Raw genomic sequence first — 17,605 nt, 5'->3', positions numbered from 1 at the left:
GAATTCGTTCATGTGTTCCACATCTGTTGTGCTTGTTTCCTCGACCATGAGCGGCTAATCTCTTGGGTTTCACCCCAATGTAGATTTCTGTAAGATTTTCTAAGATTTCAAACATTGTGTTTAATTTGATTTGTGACTAGTTGATTGTGATATATGAAACTTATGATAATTGACTTGCATTTGTACTGAATTCGTAAATTGTCGAGTGAATCACTAAATTTGACTTTGCGAAATGTTTATGTGCAGTTATGCCTTGTCATAGGTTAGAATTTACATGTTCTTGGTAATGAAGTGCATTGCGGTCCGTTCTTGCAATGTTGATAGTTGTTGGCACCTAAGCCATGTGACACTAAGTTTGTTAATCATTAAATGCAACTAAATCAAGTTAAAACGTGTAGAAACCCTAAGTCTTGCATTTATCGAACTGGGTGTGAACCTTGTTCCCTAATAAAATTTTAAAATCAAGAAATCAGATTTGTGCAACTTCGAGTAATTTGTTTTCATAATTATTAAAATTTATTAATAATGTTAAAACATATTCATATAAATAATATTTAAAATTTATTACAACATAAATATCCACATCTTATTAAATCATTGCTCATTCCCTATGTCCATATCTCCACATCCCACCTCTTTATATTGCATCATATCTCAAAGTCTAAATGATTTGCATGAAAAAAATAATATGGAACCAACTTTGCCTGTTCTCCCAAGACTTGATCGTCTTGATCGATTGGTAACCAGTTAACTTCTTGTTTCTTTTCATCTTCTTTCTTTTTATTCTTCCATTTTTGACTTTGGAAAGTCAACATTGATTGCATACCAGTTAGAGCTCTTGGAAGAGAAGCATGGAAAACCAAGAATGTATGGATCTACAACCATGGCAACCCATGATGATGATGATCATAAAGATAATATTGTGGACCACCCAAATTGTAAAACGCTGTCGTGTGCCCTTGATGATGTTCATTACAAAGGCACCCTTATTGATAGGCTTGAAATGCTTGAGAATCGTGTTTTACAGGTATTATGTCACTTTTTTTAGTATATTTGACTTTCAAAAGTCAATTGTTCTATTGATTTGATTTGGAAAGATGTCTGATTATGGTGTTCAACTGAATTTAACACATTTTGAGTTGAACCGTTAACTATAGTTTTAAAACCGCAAATCAAACAGACCCGATTTGTTTGATCATTGATGATCTTGATATACATAAATGCATTTTCTAGAAATATAGAAAATTAAGATAAACAGCTTCAGATCCAAGTTTATATCTATCGGGCTTCTACTAGACAGTGGCGGACCGAAAAATTATTTACTGGAGGTGCGAACGTGGGTCTTAACCAATATTTCAAGGGGTGCAGTTGGGATTTTTGCCCATAAAATACACCAATTTTTTTTTTTTTCAAAGGGGTGCACCCGCTAGAACATGTTTTTCTAACTGTAAACTGAACGATAGTTTAACGTTATATGAGCAAAATAATTTGATGTAGGGTTTATTTTACAGTTGAGCTTAGATATGGAAGAGGGGAGCACATCAAGATCAAGTTCATCAACTGTTTATGCCACAAAGGTAAGGGTTTTCTTTTTTTTTTTTTTTTTTTTCATTTCATTATGATATATACTTCGTCTGTTTCCAAAAAAGAATGAGCATTTAATTTAAATACTCATGCAATATATTTAACAAAAGACTTTTCAAAAAAAAGAAATATATATTTAACATAAGAAAGTGTTTAGTTTGTAAGGAGATAGATAATTATATTATCTCACTGAAATCTTTAAAGTGAGTTTATATAGAATAACTTATTTAAATATTTTTACACGTAAAATTATATTAGTTTTAATTAGTTAAGTTTCATAAACTATGCAGTAAATCTAGATAGAACAGTGTTGAAGTTGAATAATGCAGTAATTATTAAATATATATTTTTTTAAACATCGTTATTTCATTCAAAGGTGACACTAGCAAGACACTAGCGTCACGAAACATACAGCAATTTACAATTCAAAATTACACCAATCTTTCCACCTTAAAGCTCTATACGGAGTTCTATTTTTGAACCATAAAAATCCCAACGATTTTATTGTCTCCATTGTTTTAGCCACCGTCTCCTCCTTCCCAAAAAGATTGTGTTGTTTCGCATTTTCCATATGCTCCAACATGCCGTGAAGATAATCGCTTGAATGGCTTTGCCTTTTTCTTCTCCAATCTTGTGTATTAGTTATAATATACGCACACACATATAGACCTTCATGTTAGAAGTGGAGATTTTATGCACACTTAATGAAGTGGGAGTATAATACAAAGTCTAAATCAGTAACTAATGCAATGTCATAGCAACTGAGGCTTGCTTTAGCCTAGTAGTAGAGGAGAAACTTTCTAGGTGTTTAGATAGGAGGACTGGAGGAGATCATGGGTATTATACCTGAGGAGTGTAATATTTACCCGTTTAAAAAAAATTAAACAACTAACGCAATGCAATGTCTATCGTGGGCGACATGCGCGCTCTAGCCATCTCATTGCGAGTGCTTTTAGAAGCTTCAAAAACCTCTTCTAATATATTCCTATTAACTATTAATACATGCATCTTGCAGGATTCAAACCCCCAAAAATAATTAATATAGCGTATCCATATCATTTCCCTTAGAAACTACAACACGTTGCTAGTTGCTACACCCCTTGACAAGCCTATGAATGCTCTTAGTTATGACAACGACGGGCCAATAATTTACCTTATCATTATTTCATGCGTACATAAATGGACCCCACATAAAACTTGTCCCCAAATTCGATAATAAAATCTATCTCAAGATTTGCCTTGATTCACTTTGGACACATTATCATGGTAACCCGTCAGGGCTGGGGTTTCCCCAAAGGCTGGGCCGATCCATGATTATCACTATTAATCCCTAAAATTTGATTTTTGTGTATCTTTTTAGCCACATACACATATGATCCTAATTCATTAGTTATACATTGTTAGCAGAATGCTTCATGATAATCAGTAGTGTTGGCATCTTATTATCATTTTCTACGAGCTCAACCATTTGTTATTCTTAGGATCAGAATACACACGAACACAGAACTCTCACACACACACTTTTCTGTTGAAGAACACAAAGATTTATAGTGGTTCGGTCTGGTTCTGACCTACATCCACTGTGGTAACTAGGAGTATTTGTATTAGTTAAGCTTGGTACAATTTTACAGATACATAACAATCTCATATATATAAGATTGAGGAAAGAGAAGAAAGTCACAAAACATGATCCGTGAAAAATGGGTTTAAGAGAAGATTAGATCATCTCAGCCCTTTATCTTCTTATCACGTTTTGATCAGAATGATTTCCTGATGTCTGATCACCAAGACTATTATTCCCTTATCAACTTGATCAGCTTTGCTGACCTCAGGTTGATCAAGTTGTCAAGTGGCTTGGCTTCGCACTCAACAATCTCCCACTTGAAGCCACGGAATAATCTTCACCTGTGCTTCAACTGTGCATCAGTATCTCTGTAAAAACTTTGATCTTATCACATTCCTAGTTACCCGGCCTTCTCTTCAATTAACTTGAAGACCAGTTGAAGCTATGCAAAGCTTCAACTTCTCTAAGGTGACAACCTTAGTCAACATATCAGATGGATTTTCACTTCCTTTGATCTTCTTCAACTTCAGAGTGCCTTCACTAACTTGCTCTCTGATGAAGTGATATCTCAGCTGTATGTGCTTTGTCTTCGAATGGAAGACAGGATTCTTTGCAAGATGAATTGCACTTTTATTGTCACAGAATAATGCACAATCAACTTGTTCCTTGCCGAGCTCTTTGAGAAAATTCTTCAACCATATAAGCTCTTTGCTTGCTTCAGCAACTGCCATATACTCTGCTTCTGTGGTTGAAAGGGCAACACTTTTCTGCAGTCTGGACATCCAGCTTAATGCAGTGTCTCCCACTGTAAAGACATAACCGGTGGTGCTTTTGTAAGATTCTTTACAACCACCAAGGTCAGCATCTGTAAAACCCTTTAGAATAACCTCTTTCCCCTTAAACTGTAATGCCACTATTGAAGTCCCCTTCAAATATCTTAGCAGCCATTTAACTGCTTCCTAAAGTTCTCTCTCGGGATTGGACATAAACCGACTAACAACTCCCACTGCATGAGCTATATCTGGTCTCGTGCATACCATTGCATACAAGAGGCTACCAACTGCCGATGCATACGGAACTTTAGCCATTTCTGCTTTGTCTTCATTTGATCTGGGTGACTGAACTTTAGAAAGCTTGAAGTGACTTCCCAAATGTGTGCTTCGAATCTTGGCATCTTTGAGGCTGAATCTTTCTAACACTTTCTCAATGTACTTCTCTTGAAAGAGTGTCAAAGAACCATCTTCTTTGTTTCTTAAAATACTCATCCCGAGTATTTGGTTTGCAGCTCCCAAGTCTTTCATCTCAAACTCTTCAGACATCTGCTTCTTCAGCTTCTTGATCTCTGTCATGTCTGAACCTGCAATCAACATATCATCCACATATAGTAATAGAATGATATAAGAACCCTTAAACCTCTTGATGTAACAACAATGGTCATTGTCACATCTCTTGTATCCGACTCTTCCTATGAAGTTATCAAACTTCAAATACCATTGTCTGGGCGCTTGTTTCAGAACATACAAACTCTTCTTCAACTTACACACCAAGTTTTCTTTGCAATTAACCTGAACACCTTTTGGTTGTGTCATGCAGATATCTTCTTCTAGGTCACCATGTAGAAAAGCTGTCTTGACATCTAGCTACTCTAGATGCAAGCCTTCTGCTGCTACAATACTGAGAACAAGTCTGAGGATAGTCATTTTCACCACTGGAGAAAATATTTCATTGAAATCAATTCCCTCTTTCTGCTGAAATCCCTTGACCACTAATCTTGCTTTGTACTGTTTGGTACCATCATGTTCATCTTTGACCCTGAAAACCCACTTGTTCTGAAGAGCCTTCTTCCTAGCTGGAAGCTTTGTTAAGTGCCAGGTCTTGTTCTTCTCAAGAGACTTCATCTCATCTTTCATTGCTAACTCCCACTGCAATGAATCTTTCAACCCCATGGCGTCTGAATAACACTGGGGTTCACCATTTTCTGTCAAAAGTATGTAATTGACGGATGGTGAATATCTGTCTGGTGGTCTAACGACTCTGGAGGATCTTCTTGGTTGAAACTGAGGAGTTTCTGGGGATTCTGGAATTTGAGGAGCGACCTCTTCTTCTTCTTCTTCTTCTTCTTCTTCTGCAGAATCATTACTAGAATCATCCCCTGAGCTCCCACTGTCGATTGACTCATTCCCATTTTCTGGAATGTCGACTGAAGCTTCTTTTCTTGTTTCACCACTTTCAAATTCAACATAGTCTTTCTGAATTTCTGGTCCTTTGGTGTTTCTGTATTTATACAATTCGTTTTCATTGAAGACGACATTCTTGCTTCTGATTACTTTTCTTCCTTCATTATCCCAAAGCCTGTAACCCATTTGTTCTGACCCATAACCAATGAATGTGCACTTCTTGGATTTTGAGTCTAACTTATCCCTGTCACCAGCTTCTAACAAATCGTAAGCACTACAACCAAAGACTCGTAAGTGTTCGAGACTTACCTCCTTTCCTTGCCACATTTCTTCAGGCAACTTGAAATCTAAGGGACCGATTGGTGAACGGTTGATCAAGTAGGCTGCAGTGCTAACTGCATGGGCCCAGAATGTCTTGGGCATCCCGGCATTTAGCCTCATGCTTCTAGCCCTCTCATTTAGAGTTCTATTCATTCTCTCAGCTACACCATTCTGCTGAGGAGTTCCGGGAACTGTCTTGATCATCTTTATCCCTTCCTTAGCGCAATAGTCAGTGAACTGCTTGCTTATGTATTCACCACCATTATCAGACTTTAAGCACTTTACCTTCAAGTTAGTTTCGTTTTCAACACCAGATTTCCATATCTTAAAAGCATCAAATACAGCAGATTTATGCTTGAGAAAATATACCCATACCTTTCGTGTTGAATCATCGATGAAAGTAACATAATATCTTGAGCCTCCTAGAGATAAAACTGAGGTTGGTCCATATACATCCGAGTGAACAAACTCTAACTTCTGAGCTTTCGGTGTCCTCCTTGTCTTCACAAAAGTAACCCTTTTTTGTTTTCCAAAAACATAAGGTTCACAGAATTCAGTTTCCACTTTCTTCAAGGCTGGAAACTTACCTTTCTGAGCCAACATCTTCAATCCCTTCTCGCCCATGTGTCTGAGTCGGTTGTGGCATAAATTTGATGGACTCGGACCGTGGTCATTGCATGAACACCTTCAGCAGAAACTTCTGCCATGTATAAAGTACCTTGCTTCTTTCCTTTGGCAATCACTAAATTGCCTTTGATCACTTTCCATTGTCCACCCCCAAAGTGAACATTAAACCCTTCATCATCCAGTTTACCAACTGAAATCAACTTTCTCCTCAAATTAGGAATAACCCTGACATTTTTCAATGTCCATATAGTTCCTAATGAGGTCTTCAAGTCTACATCTCCAATACCTGTGATATCAAGCATTTGATCATCTGCTAAACGAACTTTACCAAAGTTACCTGTTCGTAGATTCTTGACCATATCTTGGCATGAGATAGCATGGAAAGAAGCACCCGAATCCATAATCCAAGATTCAACTGAATCTTCAACAGAACAGATGAGAACATCACCTAATTCTTCCGAGGATACACTGTTTACTTCTTTCTTTGAAGCGGGTTTTGTACATTGGCTTCTATAGTGACCTTTTTCTTTGCAATTCCAACATTCAACGTCTTTTCTGTTCTTTGACTGTCCCCTTCATCTGGACTTGGACCTGCCTTGAATATGTCCTCTTTCGTTTCTTCTTCCTCTACTTTCTGTATGCAATAAAGAACTAGAATTAGAAGTCTCACCACTGCTTCTCCGTCTGATATCTTCGTTTACTATCAAGTCACGAATACTATCGAAAGTGAGTTTGGTAGTGCCAGATGCACTACTAACAGCTGTGACTGTGCCTGACCAACTGTCGGACAACGATGATAAAAGGAGTAGTGCTTGTACTTCATCTTCAAACTTTATTTCAACTGAGGCTAAACGAGAGATAATCGAGTTAAACTCATTTATGTGGGCGGTAACCGACATGCCTTCCTTCATCTTGGTGTTAACCAATTGTCGGATGAGGAATACTTTGTTTGAAGCGGATGGCTTTTCATACATGTTGGACAAAGCTTTCAATACACCATATGTGGTTGTTTCATTGATAATGTTGTAAGCAACACTCTTTGCCAAAGAAAGCCTAACCACACCCAAAGCTTGTCTATCCAACAACTTCCATTCTTCATCATACATGTCATCTGGTTGTTCACCTGACATAGACAAATGCAAACTTTTCTGATACAATAAATCTTCAATTTGCATTTTCCAAAATCCATAATCACTTCCATCGAACTTATCAATCTTGATTTTACTATCTTCTGCCATTTAAAAAAATTACCAAATTACTACTAACCAAACGAGTTTGTACTGCTAAGTGGTAATTTATACGAGCGAAAGCAATAATCAGAAACAAATAACTTATCTGGTTTCAAGCTTTAAATGGCAAGGGACAAGTATTTATGGATAAGGAGATCTTGTTCAAAGTTGAGGGACCATTCTTGATAAAATTGAGAAATTCAATTTTCTTCACCAGAAATAAAAGTTGAGGGGCTTTTCTGATAAATTGAGAACTTCAATTTCTCCATCACCAGAAATAAAAGATGAGGGACCTTTCTGATAAATTGAGAACTCCACCAGAAATAAAAAACACGTCTCTGGCTTCTTCTTCTTCTTCCTACGCACAGAACAAAGCTTATTTCTCCTTCTGAAATCCAGCGAACCCCAAGCAAAATCGAAACCCTAGACCTTCGATTTTGAAACCCTAGATGCGATATTCGGCAACAATGGTCTCTAATTTGAAACCCTAGGCAGTGGCGGCTGGCAGCGGGAAGATGACCGGCGGTTCTAGCAGCGGCGGTGGCGGTTCTGGCAGCAGCGACGGCTGCTGGTTCTGAACAGAAGACGGCTACTGTGAAGGGACGGCTGAAACCGATGCAAATCGGAACCCTAGTTCAGATTTCTGCACTGTCAGGTATCTCCTTCCTCTACACCTATGTTTCTGTTCGGTTTAACAACAAGAGCCTGAGCTCTGATACCAGTTGTTAGGATCGGAATACACACACGAACACAGAACTCACACACACGCACTTTCTTGTTGAAGAACACAAAGATTTATAGTAGTTCGGTCTGGTTCTGACCTACATCCACTGTGGTAACTAGGAGTATTTGTATTAGTTAAGCTTGGTACAATTTTACAGATACATCACAATCTCATATATATAAGATTGGGGAAAGAGAAGAAAGTCACAAAACATGATCCGTGAAAAATGGGTTTCAGAGAAGATTAGATCATCTCAGCCCTTTATCTTCTTATCCTGTTTTGATCAGAATGATTTCCTGATATCTGATCACCAAGACTATTATTCCCTTATCAACTTGATCAGCTTTGCTGACCTCAAGTTGATCAAGTTGTCAAGTGGCTTAGCTTGACTTCACACTCAACAGTTATTGCTATCTACTATAAATGTCTATGTAAAAACGTCAGCTTAACGAGTGGTTTTTGAAGCTTCTAAAACTAGTAAAAATACCATATAGAACAATAATAAAATAAACATTGACGGGATGATATTCAGCTGCATCTCATATATTTAGCCCCGGAAATTTGCCCCCTACCCGAAGGCTCTTTGTCCACATGCATAGAATGGGAGTGGAGGTTGATGTGAGGATTAAGATAGATAGGAGTGCTAAATGGGTAGTGTTTGTGAGTTGAAACTGACAAAAAAGACTCACGTATTTGTATGTCGACACAAACACTACTTTTTAACCATTATTTTTTATTTATTCTAACTTCTAAGATTTTTAATTTTAAAGCAATAAAAACAATTCTATATACCTCTACTCCGTTGAGGTTGCAAAACCTAACATACATTTCTCTTACAAGTTTTCTTTTTGACATTATGTTACGACATTAAATAATCTCACTTAAGAAACAGTTTCTTTTCTTTTTTTTTTTTTTTTTTTTGGAATAGTTGATAAAACAAAATAGAGATGAATAAACCATGAAAAAACCCTAGAATTTATTGGGATATGATTCTTAAGCACAGAACCTTGAAAGCCTAAAAATGAATACATATTTCCACTATATAAAAGATAACATGGCTTAAATGCCAACATGTTTGGACTTTATATATTCAAATTATTCAATTAGAGAATTTGGATTGAATCAAATGATTTGGATTGGAACAGTTTGGCTCATAAGATCGAAGCATCATTCGTCACCATTCTTTGAAGAGTGGGCTGATTTTTATAAAGATAAACTGTATCCGAGTACATTTGGGTCTTTAATTCAGGGCAAATTTATGAAAATGTCAGTTGACTAACCGTGTTTTTAAATTTGTCACCTTTCTGCGTCCGTGGACGAACCTCTAAGCATGGGATGAGTCGGCGTATCATGTTGAAAAGTCCATGTCCATCCGAAGCATCAGTGGACTCCTCCGAAGCGTCAGTGACTCTTCCGAAGTATCGGTGGACTCTTCCGAAGCGTCAGTGACTCTTTCGAAGCGTCGGTGGACTCTACCGAAGCGTCGGTGGACTCTTCCGAAGGAGCGTGATACATGGACTCTTCAACATTATACGTCGACTCATCCCATGCTCAGAGGTCCGTCCACGGACGCAGGAGCGCGACAAATTCAAAAATATGGTTGGTCAACTGACATTTTTGTAATTTTCCCTTAATTCAGTCAATGAGTCAACATTGGTCTACTCAAATTAGTTAACTATTATAAAACTTATTAGTTTTAGAGAGTTCTAAACGGGTTAGCATTAGCACTGCCTAGGAGCATTGTTTGTCTCAACCATTTGCTCTTTTTCTCTGGTATCAGCATCATTGTCATCGCCACTCCACCATTGATGTTGCCACTAACACGCCTGCCGCAGCCGCCTCCACCACCCACCCCACCATCATCATTGCCTCCATCACCCACCCCACCATCATTGCCACCTCCACCATCGACACCACCTCGTAGTCATCCCAACCACCGTCGCAACGACCATCATATACCCTTATTACCAATGATATAGTATATTTTATTTATGTTTTCGTGATTGAAGTATTAGTGAAGAAACCGAATTGTGAAATTAATCCAGTTGAATTATATTGTGGTTAGGGACAGGGTTGGCTTGGATTTTGAAGTAACTTGAACATTTTAGTTTCATTTCTTATGAACAGAAAACCGAGTGGATACATGCTAAACCAAACGAAAACCTTAGTTTATGGACCAAACATATATAAATCATTTTTACATAATAAATAAGTAACTGGCTGCGTCACGTGTTACTAGGGGTGCAAACGAGCCGAGCCAGAGCTTGGACAAACTCAAGCTCGTTTAATATATGAAAACTCGAGCTCGGTTCGATTCGAGTTTAGTTTCTAAAGCTCGAGCTCGGCTCATAGCTACTTTCTCAAGCTCAAGCTCTGTTTGGGTTTGACTCGTTTAGTATTTATTAATTAATTTAATTAATATATTATTATACATATAACTTTGTTATTTTCTCATATTTTTTATAAATGATAATTATTAATGTTTATAATATATATATATATATATATATATATATATATATATAGAGAGAGTATAATATACTTCACGCCTTAACGTACATTAACGTACTTCATGAAATATATAACATGCGTAATTATTTTTTTGACCAAAGTAACGTGCGTGATTTTGGATCCCATGCGTGATTATGTGGTCCCATGCGTGATTATGTGGTCCCATGCGTGATTATATGTTCCATGCGTGATTATACCCCTGATCCAACGGTTACCATTGTCTCCTACGTGAAGTATGATAAGCCGTGAAGTATGTTAACCTTTCTCTCTCTCTCTCTCTCTATATATATATATATATATAGGGAGCCGCTAGAATGAAAACCACCTCGAGTTGTAAGAACCGCGAGAACTACACCCCACGGAGCGCCGTTCGCCATGATTTTTTTTTACAAGTAGATGTGTATATTATAAACACAGCCGTAAAAAATCATGGCGAACGGCGCTCCGTGGGGTGTAGTTTTTTACACCACAAGTTTGGCGAAAAAAAAAGAAAAAAGAAAAAAAATTAAAAACACCAAACTTGTGGTGTAAAAAACTACACCCCACGGAGCGCCGTTCGCCATGATTTTTTACGGCTGTGTTTATAATACACACATCTACTTGTAAAAAAAAAATCATGGCGAACGGCGCTCCGTGGGGTGTAGTTCTCGCGGTTCTTACAACTCGGGGTGGTTTTCATTCTAGCAGCCCCCTATATATATATATATATATATATATATATATATATATATATATAGGGTGAGAGTTGGCTACAAAGTCCATTTTTCCTACAAAGTGTACAAAGTCATAAAACACCACAATTTCAGCCATAAAACACACTCAAAACCCACAAATAACATAGTGAAGATTAATAAAACACCATATTTGTGGGTTTTATGTTGTGTTTTGGATGATAAGATTTTGATTATCGAATGACTAATATTAGTGTGTTTTATGTTGATTATCATGTTGTGTTTTATATTCATAGTTATACGATAGTGTGTTTGAAGTTTTTAAGGACTGTTAGGGTTTGGATATCGTGTTTTAGTGATCTTCACTATGTTATTTGTGGGTTTTGAGTGTGTTTTATGGCTGAAATTGTGGTGTCTTACGACTTTGTACACTTTGTAGAAAAAATAGACTTTGTAGCCGAACCCCACCCTATATATATATATATATATATATATATATGTGTGAATGTCTAAATGAGAATGCTAAATATTGTGAGAACCGTGAGAACAAATAAAAAATCGCGAGAACTTGGTCAAAAACAATTCAAATTCAAAAATTTTTTCTACACTTATCATTATTATTCGAATACAATGTTGGAAATTTAATTTACATGTTTAAATTTACGTTAATTTGTAAATAAAGAAAATTTACACATGTGTAAGTTTGCCATTTACACATGTGTAAAAAATTTAAAAATAGTAATTTTGAAAGGAGAAATGAATTATTTGATTTTGTAAATTCTTCTTTTGATGTTATATCTTAATTACAATGAGGTTTGTATTAAAAAAAATTGGTTTTGATTGGTTTTTTCATTCGTTCTCACGGTTCTCGCAATATTTAGTGTTCTCAATCAACACTCCCCTATATATATATATATATATATATATTAATTAAAAAATATATAAACAGAAAGTTCGTTTAGGCTCGCGAGTCGACTCGAGCTCGATAAACGAAGCTCGGGCTCGTTTACTAAATAAGCTTTTTTTCTAGCCGAGCTCGAGTAGCTCGCAAGTAGCTTGGCTCATTTGCACCCGTACGTGTTTAAACTTCAGGAGCCCAAAATTCTTTTTCTTATTTTACTTATTTCATCCCTTCATATTTAATTTTATTTTAAAATGTCAATTAAAGTTAACAGCGATAAAACATAATATATTAAATTATTAGGTGTTTCTTTTATAAACAATTTAATATTTTCTTTATTCAACCCCTTCAATACATGAATTTCTAACCTAATTAATATAAGATAACAACAAAATATGCAACTTCATCAATACAACTAATTTAATTAATCTATTGCATTTTGTTTGAGCTCCAGGAGGAAAAAGACTTTCTAATTGATAAATGTTCCACAAAATCAAATAGCAAAGGAAAGAAAAGGATGCCCAAGTGGATGGGGTGGTTTGCTATGAGATGCTAGAGTATGCTTAACATGTCAAATTGGCAACAGAAAAAAAAAAGACACAACACAAATTATCTTAACATATGATATAAATGATATTATATTCTATGTTTGTATTCTAATTATGTAATGACAATTAGTGGTGGAGTTTGAAAAAAATCAGTGAGACCGGTGATAGAATCTCGTGACTAAACTTATGTAATTAGAGTATAGTCTAAATCTTTGATTTTTGGTTACACTTAGTCATAGGAAATCCTTTCTATATATATGCATGTAATTCAACAGTTTATTTTATTCACATGGCCACCTCTATTGTCCCTCTCCATACTCTCCACCTTCTTTCCGTTAAACTCATCTGCCAACTATCTATGTTGTGTGGAGAAAATAAATATCCCCACTGTTATCCTATCAAAAGATCACCTGTTACATCGACAAATCCTTATCTCCCCCAATCGGGACCATCACCACCAATCTTTATTTTACTGCTTGGAAAGAATCTGATCAGAAAGTCCTTCTTGTGATTCAGACCAGGCCCTACCTAAAGGCTTTCAAATCTAGGCAACGGCCTAGGGTCTCGATAAAAACAGAGGCCATCAAATTTTTAAAAATCTTCATATATAATATGTGTATTACTCTATTAGACCCAAAAAAATAAAACAAAAACTATATTTATAGCAAGCCCTAACAGAAGAATCAATCTTAAAATTAAAGGGGCCAAATTCCAACTCCAAGCAATATGCAATTTGTATTTCAATTAGGCTGTCATCGTCATACTTACTAATTGTAACGTCCACATGCATGTTCCGCTCAATGGTGTCACTGATTGGGGAAAAAATAGAGGTGAATTAGGGGAAATTAGTGGCGTCGCAAGGATAATCCAAGTTGCTTAACGAGTATTTTTATAGTAATCTCTATATACTACGATTTACTTATTCACTGTTTTCCCCTAAATCCCTAATTGATACTTTGAATCTTTGAATCTTTGAATTTTGATATTGTGTTTGTGAATGAGACTTAGAAGGAAGAAAGCAAAACCAATATTTTCTTTATACCAATTCAAAGGGCCACACCTTTTTAGTTTGCTTAGGGCCTCCAAAAACCTAGGAACAACCCTGATTCAGTCAACCTTGTCCGAATAAGCCACAACAGAAGTGCTTGGCCGTACAACCGCACGTGAGGTAAGGCTGGCTCTCGAGGCTGCCTACAGTCACCACTCGCTGGAACGAGTGCATACCCTTCAAGACACCCTTCGTCAAATACAAAAGGGTTCGTTCACAGTATTAGAATATGTCCAGAAGTTTAATCTTCTTTTTTGACCAACTTGTCACCATTGGTCACCACGTATCGGACAATGAAAAATGTCATTGGTTCTTTACGGTCTCGGATAAGCCTTTGAGACTTTCTCTACTGCCCAAAGAGCCATCCCTTCTTCCTCTGATTATCGTGATCTTCTGGCCAAGGCAGAAAGGCATGAGTTATTCATACAGGCTATTCACACTACTTCATCTCCGTAAGCCACATTTGTGGCACATCAGTCTCAGCTCTCTAATCCTTCTAGAAACACACATGGTTCTTTCTCTAATAGAGGGTGCTCTCAAGGATCTGGCTCGGGTCGTGGTCGTGGGCAACTACTACCTTACTTTCATCTATGTTGGAAAGCAGGACATCATGCCTCCTTTTGTCCAAACTATCAACATATGCTCAACATGCACCATCCTAATAGCATACATTATATAGAAACTAATATCTCTCCATATATTTAAAGGATTTAGTTGTAATTATTCTAAAATAGTGATTGTAATCTTGTGTATATATGGGATATTTAATACAGAGGAGGGCATCAACTCTATTATCCCTTTCATGGTATCAAGAGCGTAGCTCATAACCTTGCTGTCGCCGATCACTCTTTCCCCTCTCATCTCTTTCTTTTTCCAATCTCTTCTTCGTCTCTTACCACAATGGATATCATGCCGCCTAATCAATCATATCATGGCGCCTACACTCCTACGGATATCGAGCAAGCCTTAAATACAATGTCGCTTAATCAACCGGACTTGGTGTTATAGGTACCGGCGCCACCACTCATATGACGAACGAACAAGGTAACTTTCAGTCATTTTTTAATAACAACATGCATTCACCTATTGTAGCTGGTAATGGCTCGACTATCCCGGTACTCGGACATGGCACACAAACCTTACCCGCCCCATACCCACCCTTTATTCTTAAAAACGTTCTTTATGCATCTAAATTTATTAAAAATCGAATTTATGTACGCCGTTTCACAACTGATAATTTTGTATCTATAGAATTTGATCCATTTGGTTTTCTTGTGAAAGACCTCAAGACCCGGATCCCTATCCTACGTTGCAACAGCAGCAGTGATCTCTACCCATTGCAGCTCAGTTCCACAAGCTCTACACAGTCCACATTTGCTGTTATTTCTTCACATTTATGGCATCAACGTCTCGGTCATCCGGGGCGTCCGTCTTTACATTCTTTAAAACATTCTGGTTCTGTTAAGTTTGAGACTTTCAATAAAAATGTTTGTTCATCTTTTGTGTTTGGTAAAAGAATTTGTCACACCCCGATATTTCCACATATTACCGGTGGGCCCGGTGGGGAGTATCGTGACGTAGTTGATATCATCATTGTCAATACACACAATATAATAGCACAACGGAAGGCTTGGTAAATAAACTATTACAAACCATAGTGTCTGAGTGTTCGAGTGAAAGAATATACAGACTGGAATGTAATAAGATCCACAGGCGGATCATAAAAAGTACAAAGAAACAAAATAACAAACTTCAGGTTTCTATGGATTTGCAAGATCCTCTTATGCCACCTAATAGCTCCAGCCTATTACGAGAGGTACCTGTCAATCAGTCTTTAAGAAAATACGTCAGTTTACACTGGTAAATACAATTAACTGAGTCTTTTGAAAACATTTATGAAAATTGATTTAAGTGCACATGGCACAAATCATTTATAACTTGGGACAATTATTTAAAAATAATCTTGTATACAGATTTACATGTTTGTCATACAATTGGGGCCGGTTGGAAGCCGGTCGTGATTAACCAACTCACCACTTATAGAACCCACAAAGGAGTTATTCCCAACATGTGGGTTTATATATTATTTAGCATTTGCATCTGTCAGGTGTATGCCTACACCCCGTGCATAGGTCGTGGCCATTTTCAAATGAAATGAGCCGAGGATATCCATAACACGGTCAGATTAACCCCCAATGTTTATGTTATCAAACAAGACAGATTAAAACGGGTTATGTAAATTTATTAATCACAATCCGATTAAATGATTTCATACCCGACCAAGCGGTATTATTATACCGTATACCAAGCCCGTATAAGGGAAAATAAGTTAAAAGTATTTACCTGAGCTAATTGTGAAAGATAACTTAGCAGTAAAATCCTAAGCTGTATGATGGTACCTTCTACTGGATGCTATTTAATCTGTATATAAGGTTTAATAACCTATTAGGATGCTAACGGGTCTTTAGTTAAGTCAAGGACTTAAACCGGCTAGCTAGAAAGAGACTTTACGGTTCTAAACGCTAGATTAAGCGGAGACCGGAATAGAATGTGGTTTAGACCCGACAAGCTTGGATACTTGTATAATATGGGTAAACTAATCACATTCTGGAAATTGAGGAATTAATGATAAGGTTAAACCACGTGAAATTTTTATCACTTATTCTTAGGAGTATATTTGAATATTTCGAAGCCTCGGTTTCATTAAAAGGTCACTCAGAGGTCAGCATTAATATGTTGACACGTTTAACCCTTGTAGTTTTATAATCTTCCGATTATTTTCACAAACGGCTTCTTATATTCAATTAATCACTCGATTAAGAATATATTCATCACGTATGGTCATTCAGAGGCTCAAGTTTGGCATGTTGACACTTTTAGTCCCTTCGCATACATATTTTCTCTATTTGTCAACTTTAGTCCTTCAAACTCAATCTTTCACATATTTAGAGTTTAGGACACGTGTCTATACATAATTGGACTCGTTTTTACGTGGTGTTACATCCTCACCCCCTTAAAAGAAATCTCAACCCCGATATTTACTGGAATAAGTGAGGGTACTTCTATCGCATAGTGGACTTGACTTCCCACGTAAATTCGGGACCTCTACGGGCATCCCATTTGACCTTTACTATAGGCACATGCTTCCTTCAGAGCTTTTTAACCTGTCAATCCTCGATCGATATAGGTCTTTCAACAAATCTCAAGCTTTCATCAATCTGTACGTCTTTATGAGACATAGCTAGAGATTCATTGGCTAGACATTTCTTGAGATTACAAATATGGACTACATTATGAATTCCACTCAGCTCCTCAGGCAAGTTTAGCTTATAAGCTACACTGCCGACACATTCAATAATCTCGAATGGTCCAATATATCTAGGGCTTAACTTGCCCTTTTTACCAAAACGCATCACACCTTTCCAGGGTGACACTTTCAGTAAGACTTTATCGCCAACCTCAAACTTTAGAGGTTTTCGCCTGTTATCAGCATAACTTTTCTGCCTATCCCTGGCAGCTTTCAGGCGATCACGAATCTGGACAATCTTGTCCGTAGTTTCAAGGACTATATCAGGTCCTGATAACTGAGATTCTCCTACTTCTGCCCAACAAACAGGCGTTCTGCATTTCCTACCATATAATGCCTCAAAAGGCGCAGCCTGAATGCTTGTATGGTAGCTATTGTTATAGGAGAACTCGA

At 37.0% G+C, this 17,605-nt stretch overlaps 1 protein-coding gene across 1 annotated transcript; it reads left to right on the top strand.

The window, feature by feature from the left end:
• The first annotated feature begins 609 nt into the window (after nt 1-609).
• On the top strand, nt 610-12,884 carry LOC110915597. The gene is made up of 4 exons (XM_022160323.2): nt 610-739; nt 830-1,027; nt 1,512-1,577; nt 12,764-12,884. The coding sequence occupies exons 1-4, from the start codon at nt 611-613 to the stop codon at nt 12,863-12,865; spliced, it is 495 nt and encodes a 164-aa protein (XP_022016015.2). The 5' UTR covers nt 610; the 3' UTR covers nt 12,866-12,884.
• Nucleotides 12,885-17,605: the final 4,721 nt, after the last annotated feature.

The sequence above is a fragment of the Helianthus annuus genome, chromosome 16 (genome assembly GCF_002127325.2).
Source record: "Helianthus annuus cultivar XRQ/B chromosome 16, HanXRQr2.0-SUNRISE, whole genome shotgun sequence".
Classification (NCBI taxonomy): domain Eukaryota; kingdom Viridiplantae; phylum Streptophyta; class Magnoliopsida; order Asterales; family Asteraceae; genus Helianthus; species Helianthus annuus.
This window is presented reverse-complemented; position numbering and strand designations above follow the sequence as displayed.

Excerpts from the sequence above, each read along its gene's own strand:
- LOC110915597 (XM_022160323.2), top strand. The coding sequence starts at position 611 with ATGTCCATATCTCCACATCCCACCTCTTTATATTGCATCATATCTCAA. Across the intron at positions 740-829 it reads TTGATCGTCTTGATCGATTG|TTAGAGCTCTTGGAAGAGAA; the intron begins GTAACCAGTTAA and ends ATTGCATACCAG. Across the intron at positions 1,028-1,511 it reads TTGAGAATCGTGTTTTACAG|TTGAGCTTAGATATGGAAGA; the intron begins GTATTATGTCAC and ends TTTATTTTACAG.